At 41.2% G+C, this 14,250-nt stretch overlaps 1 protein-coding gene across 15 annotated transcripts in view; it reads right to left on the reverse strand.

Annotated features, from left to right (window-relative positions):
• The window catches only part of LOC128688939 (titin homolog), a 748,574-nt gene that overhangs the window by 541,158 nt on the left and 193,166 nt on the right, over positions 1-14,250 (reverse strand). For all 15 annotated transcript variants that reach the window (XM_070085630.1, XM_070085629.1, XM_070085628.1 and 12 more), the window contains 14 exons: positions 11,929-12,073; positions 11,079-11,231; positions 10,497-10,677; positions 9,394-9,540; positions 8,873-9,020; positions 7,832-7,938; positions 6,770-6,979; positions 6,122-6,304; positions 5,496-5,628; positions 5,058-5,122; positions 4,576-4,712; positions 2,015-2,170; positions 1,202-1,382; positions 436-729 (listed from right to left, as the gene is read on the reverse strand). In XM_070085630.1, coding sequence (XP_069941731.1) covers positions 436-729; positions 1,202-1,382; positions 2,015-2,170; positions 4,576-4,712; positions 5,058-5,122; positions 5,496-5,628; positions 6,122-6,304; positions 6,770-6,979; positions 7,832-7,938; positions 8,873-9,020; positions 9,394-9,540; positions 10,497-10,677; positions 11,079-11,231; positions 11,929-12,073 — 2,240 coding nt within the window. The remainder of the gene's footprint in view (positions 1-435; positions 730-1,201; positions 1,383-2,014; positions 2,171-4,575; positions 4,713-5,057; positions 5,123-5,495; positions 5,629-6,121; positions 6,305-6,769; positions 6,980-7,831; positions 7,939-8,872; positions 9,021-9,393; positions 9,541-10,496; positions 10,678-11,078; positions 11,232-11,928; positions 12,074-14,250) is intronic.

Consider the following 14,250-nt stretch of genomic DNA (forward strand, 5'->3'; position numbering starts at 1 on the left):
ATATATAATATATAATATAATATATATATTTTAAAAGTATTTACAATTTAAAAACTCAAAGATTCTAATCAAATGAAAGTTCACGCCCTAACTACATAATGTTTAAAAGTATATAAAAAGAGCACTGCAGCAAGCCTACAGGCCCATGCTTGGCACGTTCTACTCCCACAAACACATTCCCACCCATGTAGATAAATGGTTCAGAGAACGGGCATTTGTCTAATCTACTTAAGGTATCAAATTTAATGATGCTACTTCTCAGTGTTTCACTCTACATTTTTTTTTATCAGACCAGTGCTTGTCTATATCTTCCCTAAACCGGAATTTAACTTGAGTCCCCTTATTTTGAGTTTTTTTTTTTTTTTGCTAAATAATGTCAACATTATTACCTTTTGTGTAAAGATGATTCAGTTTAGTATACACTGTGTTACGTACCTGACAAATGATCAGAAATTTCATCAGCATAGATTTCAGCAATTTGCTTAGCTTCCGCCTCTGAAATATCTGGTGTCTCGTAGAGTGAGAGGGAGACTTCTCTGCCATCAATACTAAGAGAGACGTCGGCTCTCTCTTCCTCAGAGGCCTCAGATACAGCAGACTCGTACACAGAGATCTGCGAGGAGCGCTCCTCGTTGATGGTGGAGAGTGAAGGGTTCCTGGCGATGCCGCGAGCGTCAGCCAGACCCACCGCCTCAGCCATCTTGTCTCCTCCCTTCTGTAGTAATTTATCTGAAGGTAAGATTTGGGATAAAATTATTTTTTATATTCATGGAGTGCCGCCAAACCCACAGGAGTCATACATCACTTTGGGAATGGGAGGCAATCAGGTTTGATTCGTTCTTTAAACAATCTTATTTTTATATTGACAGCAAAGCTTCTGTCAGGACAAATACTTATTAGTTAATGTTTTCCATTCAAAAAAAAAAAGTCTTCAAAAATACAAAAAAAAATACTTGAGAAAATGTATGTAACTGGAAAAACTGCAGTATTCGAAACTTTTGTCACGTGTCTACTAATCTAACAACAGATGATGGCGAAATGTGTATATTTCTTTGGGTCACCTACCTGGTGGGAAACGGCCTACAGTCAACTGTATTTTTCCAGGCACAGAGGTGGTCCAAAATGCACAGTGTTTGTACTCTCATATCTTTACTATGAATCATATTACGATGATAATGTTAAGGAAGTTGTTGCAACTCACCTTCGAAGCCGAGGAGAGCGGCGGACGAGGAGGAGGAACCCATGATGTTGAAGGCCTCGCAGGTGTAGGTGCCCAGGCAGCAGGTACCATCTTCCCCGCTTATGATCCTGTGGATGTCTCCAGGCTGCAGCTCCACGCCATCTTTGTACCACTTGAGCACCGGCTGAGGCACGCCAATCACCTGTGACACCCCAGGAAACATTCCTTACCACACTGTCTCGCATTTACTGATATTCAAATGCGGATAACTTTCACTGACTCATGAATTACAAGTGACTGAATTTTGTTGAAAGTCTTAGATTAATACATAAAACTTTCTTAAGCAGAATAAAAAAACGTTTGCGTATATATAAGAATATTTTTATTATTTCATAATAACGCGAAAATATTAGATTTTGCCACCTGAGTGGCTACTTTATTGTGCACCCCATTATTTAAGACAACACAAGAACATATGGATCCATAAACGGCCAAACAGAAGTACATCTGATATCGTATCATTTACAATTCGCCATTATTTAATACTATCGAACCACATTACATGGCTTCCTCGGTTGAAATGTTGAAGAGGACATGTGATATGACTAAATGATACAGATTTTATCTTATGAATATCTGCACGATTTATTTTTTCTAAAAACTATTGCAAAGTAATAGATAACTTGCAATATTCCTATAATACCGACAAGTAGATAAGTATGATACATAAACCAGGAAACGGATGGGGGTTGAATCCATGACTAGTTAGTCCTAAAATTCCATATGCAACAACTGGTCAGAGATAATATATTTAGTGAAGGCATTGAGTCTCACCTTACACTCAAGGTTGACAGTTCCCTCCTGTGAGAGGACTGCCCGGAGAGGTTCCAGGAAGACAGGCTTCTTGTAGTGTCTGGGAATGACCAACTTGACGGAGGCGGCGGTGACGCTGTGACCATAATCATTGCTGGCCACACACTTCCACTCTCCCTGCATCATAACCACACCATCAATACACGCTGACACAAATGGCGTACTGCCGACACTTTTTGGTAACAAAAGACACATAGCAAAATGTATCTCTGTTAAGAGCTTTATTAAATCGCAATGATAAAGAAGCCCATCTTAATTATAGCTAGCATTTCACAGTCAAATGGGTTACTGATAAAAAGTCTAATATAGTGATTAACTGATATTTTCAAAGCGCTAGTGAGGGGGGGGGGGGTAAGGAGTCCTCGTTTTCTGTTCGTGCGTCAGAACTTTTTATCGCTTATATCTTGCATTCATTTACTGTCGTTGAGGTACGTTATAAGTTATTTTTAACTGACAGAGGATTATATAACCTAACTAAACCTTACTAAACTTAACCTAAGTTAAATAACGTAAATCGAGATATCTGCCGAAAGGAAGAAAAAATTGGTCGGTTCCTGAACAGACAGGATTTATTATCATGGGAAGTGCTAAACCCGTAGGGATTATGCAGCACTTATGGGGAGATGATGGAAGGCATTCAGGCTCAATTCAAGGAACTGGAGAATAGATCCAATTCCCTAGATCAAGAGTCCCTCACCAGCGTCAAGGACCCTCCCCTGAGGGGTGAACAGGCAGGAAGAGAAAATTGGTCGACTCCTGAATAGACAGGAAGAGAAAATTAGTCGGCTCCTGAATAGACAGGAAGAGAAAATTAGTCGGCTCCTATGCCAGAAATCTACAAAGAATTAATGGGGAATGTTAGTTATAGGGCGCCTCTCTTGAGCGAAACGTCACAGCAACAGCCTGTTGTGTCACGTAGTACATACGGTGTTCCCTGCTGTTACTAGTACGCCATCTATATCCAACAAACTCAGAGTGAATTTGTTCCTTCTTGTGACTAACATTCTGTGAAAACTCAGTTGACGGCAGCTCTTTAATAGGACAAATACCTCTCGAAGGCAATTGAGGGGAGGTATCTTGATGCCAGTGAAGGGCTCCCAATCCAAGGAATTGGAGCTACCCTTCCTTTACTCGGATCAAACCTGATTACCTCCCATTTCGAAAGGCGCTGTATGACCCTTAAAACGTTAGCACTTGGCCATGATAATAATAATATAATAATTATTATTATTATTATTATAATCGGACAAAATCGAAAAAATCTCAGAAAAAAGTTTTGTAAACAATGTAAATTCAGAGGAAAGACGAACAGATACATGGATATTATTACAACAATTATTTTTATTATTATTATTATTATTATTATTATTATTATTATTATTATTATTATTATTATTATTATTATTATTATTATTATTATTATTATTATTATGGGAAAGAACTAAAGAGGGCTCTGGTGGCCTGGTGGTTAACGCTCTCGCTTCACACGGTGAGGGCCTGGGTTCGATTCCCAGCCAGAGTAGAAACATTGGACGTGTTTCTTTCCACCTGTTGTCTATGTTCCCCATCAGTAAAATGGGTACCTGGGTGTTAGTCGACTGGTGTGGGTCGCATCCTGGGACACTGACCTAAGGAGGCCTGGTCACAGACCGGGCCGCGGGGGCGTTGACCCCCGGAACTCTCTCCAGATAAACTCCAGATATACATCATACAGTGTCTGGGAAATGGTTTGATCCAAAGGAAGAATAGCTCCACTTCCTTAAATGAAGAGCTCTTCACCGTTATCAATACACTTCCCTCCTCACTGAATAGAGGCCAGGTATAAGAGCACTTAATATAAGAAATTAAAATATATTCAGCAACATCCATGAGTTTCTGTATACATTCAAAGGATGAATAAATGAATGACGTGAAGAATAAAAGTCACAATACCATGATTGGAACGAGTCACAATTAACTCTCAAATTGTATATTAGAAATGAGCAATGTTTCAGCCCATCCCGGGTGAAAAAAAAAAATCTAACTCCTTTTGACGTTATGATGATCCAGCATAGACCGAAATGTTTACTATCATTTTCAGTATGGGGGTTTGGTGTGAAATGTGTAAAAAAAAAAAATACAAAAAATTACTTCGAATCTTGAAAGCCAAGTTATTAATAAGAAAAAGTTTACTAAGAGGGGGGAAGAGAGAGAGAGAGAGAGAGAGAGAGAGAGAGAGAGAGAGAGAGAGAGAGAGAGAGAGAGAGAGAGAGAGAGAGAGAGAGAGAGAAAGGGTGCAGTAATTATGACATTTACCAAGCACTGACCTCGTACCTCACTCAGCACCCACAGTCATTATAAAATATACATACAACACAATGAAAAAAGGATAAAACAATAACAACTCACATTAACATTCAATACAAATAAATATTATCATACCAGTTTAAAACAGGCGACATCAATTAAACCCTTTATTAAATTATTAATGTCAAAAGAGTCTCCTTGAGTGAGAGAAAGACAGAAGGGTTTAGGCTCCCCACCTGGTCGGTGATCTGCAGGCACGCTACGTCCAGGTGGAAGATGCCAGGATCGTCTTTACACATGTGGTACTTGGGGCACTCAGCAATGATCTCGTCCTCGTGGTACCACGTCACCGTAGGCGCTGGTGTCACCGTCACTGTCGCGGCAGGAAAGGCAGTTTTAACATTTACATATCACTGAGGTGGCAGGGCAGGGAAGGAAGTTTTAACGGGTCACTGGGGCAACAGAGAAGGCCACTGCCATTAGATGACATCAACCAATGCCGGGCTGCCCCTCTCCCCACTACACCTGACTGTGGTCTACACGTTACTCTTTGTTCATGGCCTCTGTAATGTGATTAAGCCCTTGACGAGCAAAACGTAGCCTCGTTAAGATTCCTAACACTGCACATTTCTTAATTACACACTTGTTGGTATAATATATATTTTCTGCTACCTACGTGAAGAAAGTGTGAGGACAGGTGGCCAGTAATATGACTCACCTTGAACAGTAAATCTGATGGGGTCACCAATCTTAACGTCACGGCTTCTCAGTCCTTGGATGAATCTGTTCACCAGAGAAGTCAATCACATCAGTACATAATAAAATGCGTATTGTTACTTCCTGCAAGTTAAACATTATAACAACTACTACAACAACGTATTATGAACTTTGAAATAAAAAAAATATACATATACAGGATGAAAAGTGAAGCGCATAGTTTCATGTACATGTATAAAGTTATAAGGTAAACCTTCCTAGGATACAAACGACTCACTGCAATAAGAATGAAAAAGAGAGAGAGTGCAGAACAAGCTTTTATTGGGATAAAGATTCACTGAGGGTAGAGCTTGATCTGCAGCGTGTCTTTTCTGCAGGAGCCATTCTTGTTGCTGCCGTACCAAGGTGCAGAGATCCTCGATGATGGGTTAGTACCTACCTGGGTGGAATATTGGTAGCCAGCAGTTGCTCTTTCTCGTCCTCGTTTAAGTGGGATTTAATATCTTCAAGGGTGAGCTCAGCCGTGGACTGAGCTTTTCCCATGCAGTTTTTGGCGATGCACGAGTACTTGCCTGAAGGAATACAAAAGGATCTTACTAGGGAATACTTAAGAGACAATTAATGGCACTCTATATTCAGAGTTGCTAACAATGCATTCAACAGAGATTCTACATTCCCCCCCACACGCGCGCACGCGCGCACACGCGCACGCACGCACACACACACACACACACACACACACACACACACACACACACACACGGGGCCAGGAGCTCGGACTCGACCCCCGCAACCTCAACTAGGTGAGTACAACTAGGTGAGTACACACACACACACACACACACACATGTGCCTAGGACAAAATGGTAACTAACACACACACACACACACACACAGGAACTGTGACTTGATCCCTGCAACCACAAATAGGTGAGTACACACACACGCACACACAGGAAAGACAGAGCCTAGTAACAACCAGCAGAGGTAGGGCCAGGAACCGAGATTCTACCCATACAACACAAACATTTCTCCAAGCTACCAGAGGCAGCAGGTTTGGCTGACCTAAGGAGTTGGTGCCAGAGAGCTGGTACACGTCGCCAGGTTTGAGCTCTTGTCCGTCCTTGAACCACTGCAACAGTGGAGTCGGATATCCCACCACTTTACACTCAAACGACACCAGCCCCTCATCCGTCAGCAACGCCCTGAGGTTGTCCAGGAACCGAGGCTCACGGTAATTCCGGGGAACTGTGAGAGACAAATACTCGTTCAACACATCAGTCAACATGTATGGATTAATTAATGCTTTGAAAGGTAAAAATATGCCAACACATGCATCAGAGCAAACTATTTATTTAGGCAACGTTTTACTCACTGGTGGGCTATTCAAGCCATGCCTTCAAAATGCTCACCAGTGAGCGAAATGCGTAAATAGAAAGTTTGCTTCGCTGTCTTTTAAAGTGACTTTGTACGACTATGCTAATCATTCAACCAACCGCATAGTTCGAAAGAATCACCTCTTGGGGACCAAACTAGGTTCCAGCTGGGCTCTACAAGACTCATTCTAAACACGTTCTAGTCACTTGTTCATAACTCCAAATCTCACAAAAGCGTGACAATAAAAACTGACATTTTTTTTGGAGTACTTCCGTGATGCAACAGATACTTAAGAACTGCAACTCGTAACTTCACAATTGGTGTAACATAACTGACCTGTTAAAATGAGTTTACAAGACGACGTAGTATAGCCGCCTTCGTTTTTAACGACGACCTTCCAATCTCCGTCGTCGCCGAGTTCGGTGTGGAAGATCTCGAGCATGTATCGCCCTCCTCCCTCATCACTCAGACGGTACCGGTCGCTCTCCTCTACCTTCCTCCCATCGTTGTACCACGACACAGACAGCACCTCAGGCGGAGTCTCCACTGTGGGGGAGGGTGTAGTAAGTACTTGTAGGAAGTGTGTCTCCTCTACCTCGCCTTGTGGTAAATGATCCACACGGGTTTAGTGAAAGTTGGCACGTCCAGCTGACACTGGACTGACAGTGTCATCCACTACACAAGCATAATTGTCAGACACGTAAGAAATGTAACAAAGCACTGGGGAGAAAAATAATTAAATTAACATTCAGAAAAAAGGACAAAGGTAGAGTTAGGGAGAAATGCACTGTCTCTTTTTACACCCATACCGAGAAAAAGCTAGTGATAGTAATGTAACCAAGTGCTGTCTCTGTATGATGTATCTTGTTATAATCGCAACCGAGCGATAACAAATGCAAAGCAACCACGAGGGGAGGGGGCATGGTAGGTGGATGACAGCTCTCATCCAACTACCTCCCTCCCTTGTGGTTGTTTTGCATATGATACACCACGTGCTATGAGCTGCTCTCTGTATGTAATACACATGTTTAGACATGTATATATACATATATATGCGACCGCTGTTGCTACCAAGTGAGTAACTGGTACATCATTCCACTACCAAGTTACATTACAGTATCACTCACATGTAAGCCCCAAGATATCCCCTGTTACTGAAGGGAGAGGACACTGACGCATCAGCTTGGTATGCAACTTCTCAACTCGATTCGTGTACTTCATGAAGGCTCACTGTTTTGTGGTAACCCGCAACGGAGTTTCTTGATATAACAGTATTATACAATACTAACGTAAACATAAGTAATATATTTTTTTATATTTATTACCATGGATTTTTTCATATTTTAACTAAAAATCAAAGCATTAATTCTATTATAGTTTGCATAAACAGATTATTACCTTTAATACTGAGTCTGGCCTTGTCGCCGACTTTAACCTTGCGATCTGTCAAGTGATCGAGAAGCACGGGTGGAGGACCGACTGGTGTGGGCGACCTGCGACCCTTCCTGTGGGAAGACAAGCAATTATCACATCCCAATATTTGTTTCAGTACTGTCATGCAATCATCGCATCTCAACACTTCCTTTAACACTGTCATACAATTACATCCAACACTTCCTTCAACACTCATACAATCAACATATCTCAACACTTCCTTCAACACTGTCATACAATAATCACATCTTAACACTTCCTTCAACACTCTCATACAGTCATCACATCTATCATTTCCTTCAACACTCATACAATCATCACATCCCTACACTTCCTTCAACACTCATACAATCATCACATCCCTACACTTCCTTCAACACTCATACAATCATCACATCCCTACACTTCCTTCAACGCTCATACAATCATCACATCCCTACACTTCCTTCAACACTCATACAATCATCACATCCCTACACTTCCTTCAACGCTCATACAATCATCACATCCCTAAACTTCCTTCAACACTCATACAATCATCACATCCCTACACTTCCTTTAACACTCATACAATCATCACATCCCCACACTTCCTTCAACACTGTCATTTCCATTATCACCTTACTAATGACTCATTTACTCTGTGACGCCTTTCCACAATTATTCAATTTCATACATTTTTTGTGATGGTTTTGCTAAAAACAATACGTATTAGATGGTAATGGCTCACTGTCAAATTTTAATTAGTCTGGGATTATTGTCAGAAGACTGAATTGTTATTATATAGAAACGACCAAAGTGCTGTGGGTACATACTATACATTGATCATAGTCCAAATTAATCCATGTATAATACAGATGTCATTTTAAACCACGGTAATAAAAATAATGGAACACTTATCATTAAAAATGTAAATATTAATGAGAAAAGCTTACGAATATCGTAAAAATTTCCCATTAATGTAGCCTCTAGCACTTGCAAGAAGGGAAGTAGGGCGGGACTCACCTAGAAGGAGGTCTGAGTGAGGATTCCCTGGAGAGGACCCGCACTCTGGAAGAGGATATGGTGCGACCCATACAGTTGACTGCCTCACAGGTGTACGTCCCCAGAGATGTGGGGTCATTAGCATTAGCAGTGAGTGCAAACACATCTCCTGGTGGTATGAGAGACAAGGTGGCAGGGAGTGCTAACATCTGGTAGTGTGAGAGTCAACCTGTGGTTGACTTGGCCCATTAGCACCTTAAATTATGTTCCTTCTGATGCGTTTCTCATTCAAATTCTTTTATATTATTAATATACGATTTGGTTATGGTTAGATATTAACCTTTATTATTAATGCATTATAACCCTTAATAGTCACAAGTAAAATGCGGATGCAACTTAAGACATATTTTTAATTATTAAGAAGTGTACACACTACAAACCGCATAGTGATGTATGTGTCGCAGTGCCCACATTACTGTATAAGCTCTCGCACTGAAAACGAAACTTAGTCAAAAAGGTCCAATAAGCAAACTTGTACGTACCAGCTTTAATTTCGATTCCATCTTTGTACCATTTAAGGATGGGCGTGGGCACGCCCACTACCTTACACTCGAGGCTGACGGTGCCCTCAGCAGTGAGAAGAGCCTCAAGCTCCTCTAGGAACACCGGCTGCTTATATCCCTTGGGAACTGTGGCAAATAGCAACATTAGTCACTCTAGAAGGCACTCAGTATACAATCAACTTGTGCTCAAGTCCTCCATGCATAAATGAAGTTTACAACAGAACATCTCAAGTAACAATTGGTACGAATATCAGCTGCAAAGGTTCATCTACATAACTTAAATTGATCAAACTTGAATACAAGACTAAAGCATGCTAAAAATTTAAAACATTCTTACAAAAGTTTACCATTCAAGATTATTATTATTACTACTATATTCATGTGGAGCGCTATACCCGTAGGGTCATAAAGCGCCTCGGGGAATAGAAGGTATTCAAGCTTGATTCAAGGAATTGGAGCCCCTCACCAACAATAAAAAAAAATCCTTTGAGGGGATACCACTCAATACTTTAGTTATTTATACTACATATCCTGTCGTATAATAGGCAGAGGACTATCAAAATTTCCGAAAAAAAAAATCTTACTCGAATAATTATATTTAATAAAGCAATGAACGTTAAGTTCAGATGGGAAACAGAAGCATAAGTAAGACTAGGTAGGAGTGGTGGAAAAAGTCTGGAAAATGTATAATTATTAAAGACGAAGCGATTAAAAAGCTTTATATGATTCCCTAAATTAATATCACGAATTTAACTAAGGATAAACTAAATGATGCTATAAGGATTATCAATGCTTAGTTGCAATGAACAGACATTAAAGACTTTGGAATACACATATTTTTTTACAATCTGAAGCCTACCTTTTTTAATCAATACTTTCTCACTCGAGTACCTGGGACCGCAGTCCAAAGCGTCACAACGGGGTGAATCTAATGATTTTGAAAATCAATGCGTACTGAACTCCACTCTTAAAACTGGTGTGTTGATGATGTAACAAAGACAAGAAACAAAGAGTAGAGATAAATATTTGAGGGAGAAAGGGAGGAGGGAGTGAAAAGGGACGCGGGGATGGGTATGACTGACCGATGACCCTGAGGGAGGCGCTGCTGGAAGCTTGGCCAGAGGAATTCTCTGCGACACACTTCCAAGGTCCCTCGTCCGTCACACTCAGAGGAGAGATGTCGACGCAGAAGAAGTTACCTTCGTGTAGCAGCCGATACCTGGGGTCCTCCGACACCTCCACGTTGTTGTGGTACCAGTACACCTAGTTTACGTAGGTAATAATGAGACCATGCTATGCTTGATATACGCACTTTATAAAAGGTTACAGATGGTTGCTGATGATTACATTACTAAAGGTTAAAACTTTCTGGATCATCCACCGTCATGACAAATCACTAACTTTGTGGTCACCAGAATCTATAGCCACAAGTAAAGTGATAATGAACCTTTAGCTGTATTAAGTGACGTAACTACACATTTGTGTGTGTATGTCTTACATGTATGTATGTTACATATACCTGTGTAAGTTAACATTTTGCTGTAAATGTGTATATTAATTCTTTTTAAATTTTTAACACGTGTAGGTTTAATTTACTTCAAATATTAATCAGCAATTGTATAAGTCATAATCAAAGAAGTCACCCTGGCCTGCAAGAGTCTCACCTTGACATCGTGTGCCTGACGAAGCTCCACCAGGAACCTGACTCGGGTGCCGACCTTAGCAGCGAGATCACTCAAGGTCCTGGCGAAGGTAGGTGCTTCCACCCTGCTGGGGGCGGTATGGCTCACCACCTGTAGTGCCACCGCCGCCCGCGCCTGCACCCAACACAAACACACTTCTTCAGTTTATGCTTAAAGTACCAAAAATAAAGAAAAATATTAACAAGTACTGGCGATGAGGTGACTTTCTCTACCAAAACGTTTAAGGAAGTTCCTTAGCGCGAGATATAGAGATGAGTACTGCATGATTCACTTTAGGTTGACTGCCACTATGATAGGTTAATAAGAAATTGGCTGAACCTTGCCCTAACACTGTGCAAACCTCTGCCTCCCTTGTCCTACCTACAGTAGTTTCAACGTTCCACAAATTATGACGTTCTCACTGGATGAATTTTTTATGAGGTAATAATATTTCTAGTCCTGCTGGAACTAAACCTTTAAAGCTCCAGTAACTAACGAACCTGCAGAGCAATATTTAATATCTCGATTACCTTGCTTAAGTCCCCCAACCCAAGCTGACAGACATCCTTACTTAATGTATGAAATACAACCTAAGTGATAGTATATGAAGGAAACATACCTAACATCTATTCCCACTATGTAACTCTCATACAGAATAGGATAATCGCAGGTGTTTCCACCATGCACCGCTCATAAAATAGGATAACCATGCACACGGCAGGTGTTCCCATCATGTACCCTATTATAATAGGGTGATCGTATACACAACGAGGGTGTATTACATTGTGATACAAGATCCCTGCACAAACTGGTGGTTGGTGGGGCTCAGTACCTGGGTGCCATCGTGCCTGGTGACGAGGGCGGTGTAGGTGCCAGAGTCCTGGGAAGTGGCATCGTGGATGACCAGCTGGGCCGCCTGCTGCGTCTCTGTCTTGGTGTAGTGTGGACCACACACCACCTCCCGCCCGCCCTTCAACCTGCAATACAGTGTTGCCACTCAAGCTCAATCTGAATATGGTATTACCGCCAAAGGTCTGCCTGCAACACGACATTACCCCCTAAACGTCTGCCTGCAACACATTATTATCATTCAAACTATACCTGAAGCACAGTGTTACCACTCAAACTCAATCTGCAACACAGAATTACTACCGAAGATATGCCTGAAACACAGTATGACACTCAAGCTCTGCCTGCAACACGGTATTATCACTCAAGGTCTGCCTGCAACACAGAGTTACCGGCTCCATTTAAAACAGACAAAAATCACAGACGTGGAGAATGTACTGAGATTCACTGTTAGTATAAAGTCACTTAAAATCTCTCAAACTGTGCTCCTTGGAATGCGCAACACAGTTTTATCAGTTAAGATTTGCCTGCAACACTGTCACCAGTCACTGCAACACAGCATTAACAATAAGGAACAACTCTCTGTGATGTTACTAAATACAGTCAGTGTTGCTGCAAGACTATCCTGGCATATTACTGCAAATGTTGTGTCGCAATATCTCCCCTGCTCTAGTTATTATAGTTAGAGGGAGCGCTTAACCCGTAAGGCTCATACAGCACCTGAGGAATGCGACTGATCCGAAGAGGAACGTGGCTTCAGTTCCTAAGATCAAGCGCCCTAAATCAGCACTTGTTACTGATATACAAGTAATGAAATAAAAATCTACAATGTGTTTAAGGTAAGACTTCGTTGGGAGTTTTTAACTCCGGAAAGTGTTAGCAACCCAGGTTAACACAATCAACTCCATGCGTCATGGGGGACTCTGTCTTATCGATGACGCACAAACATTATTGAGTTATCCTGGGTTTCCGTCTTCGTGTGTCTTCAATACATCTACAAGTGTCACTACAGACCGATGTTTCATAATAGAACACTATTTATTGTAATTTATCCTCCACAAGAACAAGTTTTAATTGCCATTTATCAGGTGGAGGAAAAGGCTTATAGGTGTTAACTTATCCATGGACAGACACACCTTACTGAAGATTATACACACAAATACGTAGCCCTTTAACTCTTATTTACCGGCTTTTCTGATCTCTGTCTTCCATCGATCATTTCTATTTAAGAAACTGTGTATAGTGGCCACCACCACCACCGCCTCGTCTAGAACTACTGCGTCTGGCTCTTGTAAGTCTGACTCACACTGTTGAAATAGATAAATCACATAACTGTCACTCACAACCATTACCTCTCGTCCTGTTTGCTAGGTTTAAAGCCTATCGACTACACAAAGATCAATAAGGCTGCGTATAACTTGTAAACCATCAGTCACTATTACTTTAATCTCTAAAATAACAAACTCTCAGCGTATTTACACTGCGTACTATACGCCTCACAGCGTATTTACTCATGATGAATTCTTATGATTCAAGTGTGAGAACGACTAAATTTCACCAAGTATTAACATTCCATAGAGTAGACTACAACACTCAACATTCCGTGAATGTCATATGGTCCCTTGTTGGTATCTTTGGCATGACGCTTCTATATTTACCTCGTGTGAATACGCAAATAACAGTCTCGTCCTTGTGTGTGTGTGTGTGTGTGTGTGTGTGTGTGTGTGTGTGTGTGTGTGTGTATGTGTGTGTGTGTGTTTGAGAGAGAGAGACAGAGTACTCATTATATGTACTCATCTAAATGTGGTTACATGACTCGAGTTGCAGCTCTTGGCCCCGCCTCTTCGTGGTCGTTATTAGGTCCATTCTCTCCCGGATCAAAGAGCCTGTGTGTGTGTGTGTGTGTGTGTGTGTGTGTGTGTGTGTGTGTGTGTGTGTGTGTGTGTGTGTGTGTGTGTGTGTGTGTCTGTGTGTGTGTGTGTGTGTGTGTGTTTAAAGAAATTCCCTCTCTCCCTCTGATTTTCTCTTTCAACCTTCGGCCACCATTCTTTCCTTCATACTCACATCAAACATTAAACAAAAGCAGGCTTTCAGCACTTCAAGTCCACCTGCTTGCTATATCTTAGTGCAGCTCTCCTACACCACTGCTGCTTCCTCACTCACTCCCTTATTCCAATACTTCTTTCATTCTAATTTTTAGCAGCTTCTCTTATTCATTCTCGCCCCAGACATGAAATTTCTGCGCTGTGATGCCATCATGCTTCTGGAAAGACAGATTTATCTGTAAAAAGGTTGAATTTGTGGT

The sequence above is a fragment of the Cherax quadricarinatus genome, chromosome 16, assembly GCF_038502225.1.
Source record: "Cherax quadricarinatus isolate ZL_2023a chromosome 16, ASM3850222v1, whole genome shotgun sequence".
Classification (NCBI taxonomy): Eukaryota; Metazoa; Arthropoda; class Malacostraca; order Decapoda; family Parastacidae; genus Cherax; species Cherax quadricarinatus.